The following is a 6,928-nucleotide window of genomic DNA, read 5'->3' on the forward strand; positions in this document are numbered from 1 at the left end:
TTTGTTTTCTTGCTAACGCTGTAGTTATTGTTGTTTGTTTGCCTTGTTATACACACTAGTAAAGAACTGTTATTCCTATCCCCACATCTCTGCCTGAAAGCCCCTTGAGCTCAGAACTATAATAATTCGGAGGGAGGGGGTCTACATTTTCATTCCAAAGGAGGCTCCTGCCCTCCCTAGCCAACACCTGACTTCCAAAGCCGAGGCAATGTTATTGCATATCCAATATCAAATATTCCAATTTTCTGTGCAAATTAGTTAGTGTGATTATTGTAATATTTGACACTTGCAGGGGATTTGCAGACAGAGTTATCGTGAACCCAGAAAGAAAATGCTAATAGTCCAGCCTTTTGAATAGTAGCTATTTTTCTTGTTCATTTTGAGTAGCATCATACTAAGTTGTCTCATTGTGTATCCAGAAAGATAATATCTATCCTCAAAAAATTGAGAAATATATCCCTATTTAGATGCTGCCAAGAAGACTATTTTGTGAAGAACTAAGAATCTGAATTGTTGCATACCTGTGTAGGTATATTAGTAAATAAGAAGGTGAACAGTACAACCTATTTTGCTTTGATTAAAAAAATGCTTTGACAGTGCAAAAGAAAGAGGAATAGTAATGCTTTGAGGCATGAAAGGAAGAGAACAATCTCTAAGGAATTCTCAATTCTCCATTACATTTAATGTATCATAAGCCATGCCTGTAGGTATTTCCTTCAGAGAGTTGTTAAGAGAGTGATTGTATTGGTTTTTTGAAAGTTGAGCAGATAAATTTGATATGGTTACTTTGTGTGCTTTTAACAGTGACACTGGCAATGCTATCAGTCATACAGTCAGAAAGTGCTTTTTCAGTGGCTATCAGGTGCATAACACTTTCAAATGTCTTTATCACTAGTCAAATTAGTGTTTAATTTGCTCTCTTTTGCTAGATTTTGATTTTTACCTTAGGAAGAAAATCAATATGTTCTTAATAGTTTCAAAAGGTGACTTGAGCTCCTGGTTGTGTTTTAAAATGTTTTCTAGTAGGTAATCATCAAAATGGAAATCTTTACTGTGGTTAGAGCTGCTTACTTATATGCTGGGTGATTAGAGCTTTAACAATGTAACTTATTTACAGTCCTTACATTTTAATGGATGTAAAACACTAGTGTGTTTTAGAGTATAATTAAAAGCCTTCTGTGGTGCCCACTTTATAGCAGTCAGCAGGGCTTGGCTTCTGCAGACACTGGCATTTTGTGTGCTTGTTCTAGATATCCTTATTTCTCCAGAACTGTCCTGTACTGCTGGGTCTTATCCAATTTATATTTCATGAAATGTTAAATGCCTTAGTCGTATCTTTGCATTGACCTTATCTTTTAATGTTTCTTTGTGTGGTTATTTTTCAGGTTCCTCTGTTTATTCCAGCATTGTTTTCCTTCACTTGCCTCTTCATGGTTGTGCTGTCACTTTACTCTGACCCAGTGAACACAGGGATTGGATTTGCAATAACCCTGACTGGCATTCCTGCCTACTACCTCTTTATTGTATGGGACAATAAACCAAAGTGGTTCAGAAAGCTTCTAGGTAAGTCCTGGTATGGGACTTCTCTCCTTCATGCTGACTCCAGGAGTTTCTCAGAGCTCTCCCCTGTTGTGAATTCCTTCAGATTGATGGTCTCAGCTGCTCTGAGCTAGGGCTGACAACACAAGTTGCTTTTGGGCACATGCTGTAGCATTGCTCTGCCAGTGGCAATCAGTGTCCCCTAACTAATGAGGTACATTCACAGCAAGGCTGTTCTTCAGCCAGTGATTGACTTTAAATGACTGATGCTTCTTCCCCTCCCTCCCCTACAAATATCTAATTCCTTTTAAATCACCATCATCTTCTCCTGACCCCGTCTCTGTGCTAATAAAAACAGTACTGCACTCTTTGCAGAATCTGTTTTGAACCTTGAGCAGAACAGCTGAGATGACAGGATGAGCTTGGTGTTCCTCTACTGAGACTATGTGTCTGTGGACCACTGAGGAGTGTTTGGAATGGAACTGGAAATGTCTGGAAGGTTCAGGCAGGTTGGGCTTGGGGATATTGTCCTTAGCAGTGGCTCCTGACAAGGTGAGAGCAGTATACACCATGGCTGACATGCCTCTATGGAAATTATTTCTGTGCTTCATGAAGAATAACTTCTGTGTGACTTGGCTATTTCATGCCTGAAATACACTGAGAATCCTTTCTGTACCATTTCTGAAAGGTTTTGAAAGGATTTGTGGAAGTTCTAATGTGTTAGAGAAGGATTACTTGGAACATTTCAATTAGAAGTCAATATCATTTATTACAGTTCTTTATTCTCATTTTTTTATTACTCAGGATGATAGGCTTCCAAAATAAAGTGAATTTTCAAAACATGAAATAAGACCATTGGCAAAATATTGCAGGAATTATGGATAATTTATTGAACACAGCAAAAAGAAAATCTTTCGCTGCAAAACTAAAACTCATCCTGTGAAATCTTTAACTAAAAATAGTTGATTTCTATAGCTGATGAATCAAAAGTGCATATTGTCTTCTGTGCTTCAGTCTTAATCAATGATTTAAAATGAGCTGCTCACAAGAAAATAATAATACTTTTATATGTAATTACAGTATAACCAGTTGTATGTATTTTTTCAGTATAAATATGTTTAAAAGTTATATCCTATCTGCTGTAGAATATCTCAATATATGCTGGGAAATCCATAGGCAATAGGGCAGAAAGCACTTACAGAAAAAGATGTTAGTTTAGGCCAGCAAAATCTTGATTTTATAGCCCAAAAGTTATAAATTACTTGCAGTGTCCTGGGAATGGGTAGAAATCTTCAGTACAAATTAAAGCAGTTTTATGCAGAAGGACATTCTATTAAGTAGTTAGGGTTTAGTCGGTTTATAATTTCTCAGTCTTGACTTTCAGGGTCTAGGAGTTTTTCCCTTATCAAATCCAGGAGCTTTTTGGCATTTTCTATCATATCTCAGAGGTTTTGGAATACAGCTACTTGAATCTTTGGCCACGGGATGCCAGTGTTGAACTACATTACTTGGGCAAGAGAAAGAATATTCTCTTTAAGGTAGACTGGATAGATGTGAAGATTTTACTGCCAGCTGTGACAATGAAGGTGAATAATTTCTAGCTTTTGAGATAACACAAAATTCTCCTCCTAGAAGGAAGTCTTTGTGCCTGTGTCATATCTATGGATGGGCATGGTGTACTGGCTCAGAGGGGAAGGCAGGAGAAGCCAGTCAGTGAGGGAAACAGCTTCTTTGCTCTGCAATTATCATCCCCAAAATAAAAACAGTAATGATGGAAAACTGATGCTAACAGTTTTGAGGTGGAGCAGAGTGGAGATTTACTTGTGAAATAAACAGATTTTTCTTTTCCCTAAGAAGAAGCAATAAACCTTCTGTGTGGAGTCATTTCAGCTGGCATTATTTTGGAAGTCCCATTGTATAGCCTGAGAACATTTACAAAAGGTATTGAATGAGGATAAATTGACTTAAGGTGCCTCTGTGAGATTCTAACCTTGAAACAGTATGTCTAACATAGGCATGAAAGTGTAATTCCTGACATGAGGTAAAGGACAGTATAAAAAAATGGGATTGTCATTAAAGAGGTAGATTTTTGCCAGAGTAACTGGGTAACTTTCTATGAGAAGGTAAATTACGTTTGTTGTTTATTTTTTTTTTTTTTTTTACGAAGGAGAATGTGATGAATCCTATCTACATAGACTTAACCAAAGTATTTTGTGTGTACCAGAGGAGAAGTAGGAACCTGCTAGCCTGAACACACTGCTGTGCTACCAGTACTGTTCACAAGTTGGTTCATTTGCCAGGATCAGCGCATGGGCTGCTGGTGTGAGGCTTTGAAAAGTCACTTTCTTGAAGCATTGACTGGTTCAGCTGCCCAGCTGTGCTTTGTCAATGAGAGATGGCTCTTGCTCATAAAGCCCATAAGGTGCAAATACCCATGGGTACAGACCAGCCCCCCACATAAGGTCATGGGAATATCCTGAGTAGGCTTTATAAGGATCAGAGGAAAGAAAGGGATATTGAGCAGCTGGAGTGGGTAGCGGGATAAGAGCCAGTGTGAAGATACATATATTTCTGAAAGGAGTTTCAGGCTGATAACACTAGCAGAGCCTCAAATGGATTACCAAGGAATCCTCTCCCAAGGTTGGAAGTCTTTGTTCTGTACTTACGACATTTACGTTACCCATTCTCTTTACAAAATTGCTGCATTGAACAAAAGGTAACTTTACAGTTTGTAGGCTTTGTAGATTCTGAGATGGTATTTTGCAATGAGAATAACATTTTGTTCTCTCTTCTCCCAAAGGAATTTTGCTGTAGTAGTAGATGTGATGGAACATATAATTTTCAGCTAGTAAAGGCTTCAATTGACCTCTGCATTCGTGCTCTTTGTAAAACAAATGTGAAAATGAAAAAAGTTTAGCATAGCAAATCCTAAGCAGCAAATCAGTGTGTAAAAGGATGCATCACCAGCATGAGAATGTTTCTATCTACTCTTCCTCATTTGAAAACCCAACTTTATACTCACACTTAAAACATCTTTTTCTTTATAGTGGGTTGAATTGTGAGGAGGTAAAAAGCTGAATCCTACTTTTTTTCATAGCTGAGCCCTTGCTGGAAATGAGATCTCTTTATATAACAAAATATCTCTGCCAGGGTTATTTAGCAACACCAGAGGATGACTCTTGTTCACTTAGGACAAAGTGTTATATGCTCAATTTACTTCTCTTTGTTGAGTTTGTGGTTGGATCCACAGGAGATTATTTCAGCATTTTGTTATTATAGATTTCATGTCCAGTCATATATGTGTGATAAAATTCCTGCTTTCTTTCTTCACCTATATTTTATGTGGTGCTTGTGTGGATACAAGGTCTGGGTTTTTTTTATAAAGGTTGTCCGCTGGGATCCATTTGTAGTGAATTCTCCTCTCAAAAAGGGAAAATTAGGATTTAAAATGGGCTGGGAAAATCATCTGCCCTGTCATGGTATGTTGTCTTATAACAAATGTGAAACTCGTTCTGTAACTCTAGGTACTGCTCCAAGCAGACAGTGTAGAGGTACTGACTGGAAACAGATTGGAACATTTTCGTAGGGGGAAGTGCTCCTTATACTGATTTATTCTGAGTATATTGCAACCAAAAAACACAAAGAAAGCCAGCTCCCCCAGCTTGTCTGCTCTGCTGTGGCTTCATCCCAGGAGAGAGAACTGCTGCATGGAAATGGACTGGGCAAGGTCTTGCTGCTGGTGGGTCTGTCCACTTAGGTGAATAAAATCACACCCAGCTCTAGAGATGCCCAGGATTTCTCTCTGCTTCCATGCTCTTTTCCAAGAGCTGTCATGCCACTGCTCAGCTTCAGAAAATTCTCTTTTTCCCTTTGCTTGTCCTCAAAGCTGGAAGGGCTGGGATGGCAGGGGCGAAGCCCTGCTGTTTTCCTGCTGCTGGCTTTCCTCCTGTCCTTTGTCCCTGCTACACACAGACCAGCTCTGATGTCCCCACTATGAGTAGGGAAGGCAGATGGGAGGAAAATGCAGTACCTGGAGACTTCCAGCCTCTCTGCCCCTATCAGTTTATAGTCTAAGGGCAACCTAAACTGCACTGAACTGGTGACATCCAGAGAAAGGAGGAAAGGGTGATAGAATCTGCCTTAGACAAGAGGTCAGAGAAGTAGTTTCAGTTTATATCTTCTGTGAGTTGCACTGTTTTACCCTCCTGGCTTTGCACGGTGTCAATGTCAATATTCATGCCAGATATTCAAGGAAAATCAGAACTTTATTTTACAACAATTTCTGCTTATTTAAAATAGGATACTAAAAAGTGGTAAGTGAAAAGAATTGTAAGAAAATGTTCTTTTACTATTCTGTATGTGCTATAGGTGAATTAACTGTGCCATTTATGCTTCAGTACCCTAAAAAGAAAACCACCAAAAGCACCAGAATGACATAAATGTCCAGAATGAAAAAAGAAAACATGAAGTTACTTTGGATGGGTGTCTTTTTTTTTTTTTTTTCTTTTTTGCTTAGGCAGGTCTTGGCACAGATAAATTAATTTATTTGAATTCTTCCAGACTTTTATTTCAACATAACATGTTGATTAAAGCTAAGCAGTAATGCAGAGTAGTCGGTTTTTAAGATAGCCTTTAAAAGCATGCAGACTTTTATTGAGTAAGATTATACAGCCATGCCCTTCCATTATTACTGTGTATGCATAGCCTTGGATCAGAGGCACAGGAAACAGTTAAAAGGAATAAAATTTTAAGTTTAAATTACATATGTATATGTGATATATATGAAGTCTGTGTGTTGTGTGAAGTCTATGTGCAAGTAGCCTGTATAGAAGCTAAGATAATTTTCCTGACTGTGTCACCTTCTTCATCTCTCCTACAAAATTTTACCATGTATATGCTTTTATCTTTGCAGGCAGGGTAACCATAACATTGCAAATCCTCTTGGAAGTCATCCCAGCAGAGGAAGATCAGAAATCATGATCATCATGTACAGCTTTTGGCTTGGTGTTTCATTTCTACCTGAAATAAAAAGAGTAGGGAGACTTACTCCCCATCCTAACATGCTGCAAACTGGAGGAACAAGTCACTTACCAGAATTGTCTTTTATAATGCTGTTGCAAAATTTTTTTTTAACACAGTTATGTATATATAGAAAGCAAGTACTTGTGTTATGAGGGAACTCTTTACTATTTCTTTTGATACAGTGTCTTATTTTAACAAACTGCATTTGTTTTCCTTGTCACTGAAGATAGGTTCAAGTAATGTATAATAGCTGGGTGAACTGTGAAGAATGTACCTTGCTTTCTGTCCCTGGAGTTCTCAAATCTCACCAGGGCAAGGATGAGATAAAGCTGCTGAGTTTCACATTCTACATTCTTCCCATCAATGT

General features: G+C 38.2%; 1 protein-coding gene across 2 annotated transcripts in view; it reads left to right on the top strand.

Annotated features, from left to right (window-relative positions):
* SLC7A11 (solute carrier family 7 member 11) overlaps positions 1-6,588 on the top strand; it is a 68,900-nt gene extending 62,312 nt beyond the window's left edge. For both annotated transcript variants that reach the window (XM_005525549.2, XM_088056277.1), the window contains 2 exons: positions 1,386-1,563; positions 6,452-6,588. In XM_005525549.2, the coding sequence (XP_005525606.2) occupies positions 1,386-1,563; positions 6,452-6,519 (246 nt within the window). In that variant the 3' untranslated portion in view covers positions 6,520-6,588. The remainder of the gene's footprint in view (positions 1-1,385; positions 1,564-6,451) is intronic.
* Positions 6,589-6,928: the final 340 nt, after the last annotated feature.

The sequence above is a fragment of the Pseudopodoces humilis genome, chromosome 6 (genome assembly GCF_049639895.1).
Source record: "Pseudopodoces humilis isolate 2021_Gansu_Grassland_sample_001 chromosome 6, ASM4963989v1, whole genome shotgun sequence".
Classification (NCBI taxonomy): domain Eukaryota; kingdom Metazoa; phylum Chordata; class Aves; order Passeriformes; family Paridae; genus Pseudopodoces; species Pseudopodoces humilis.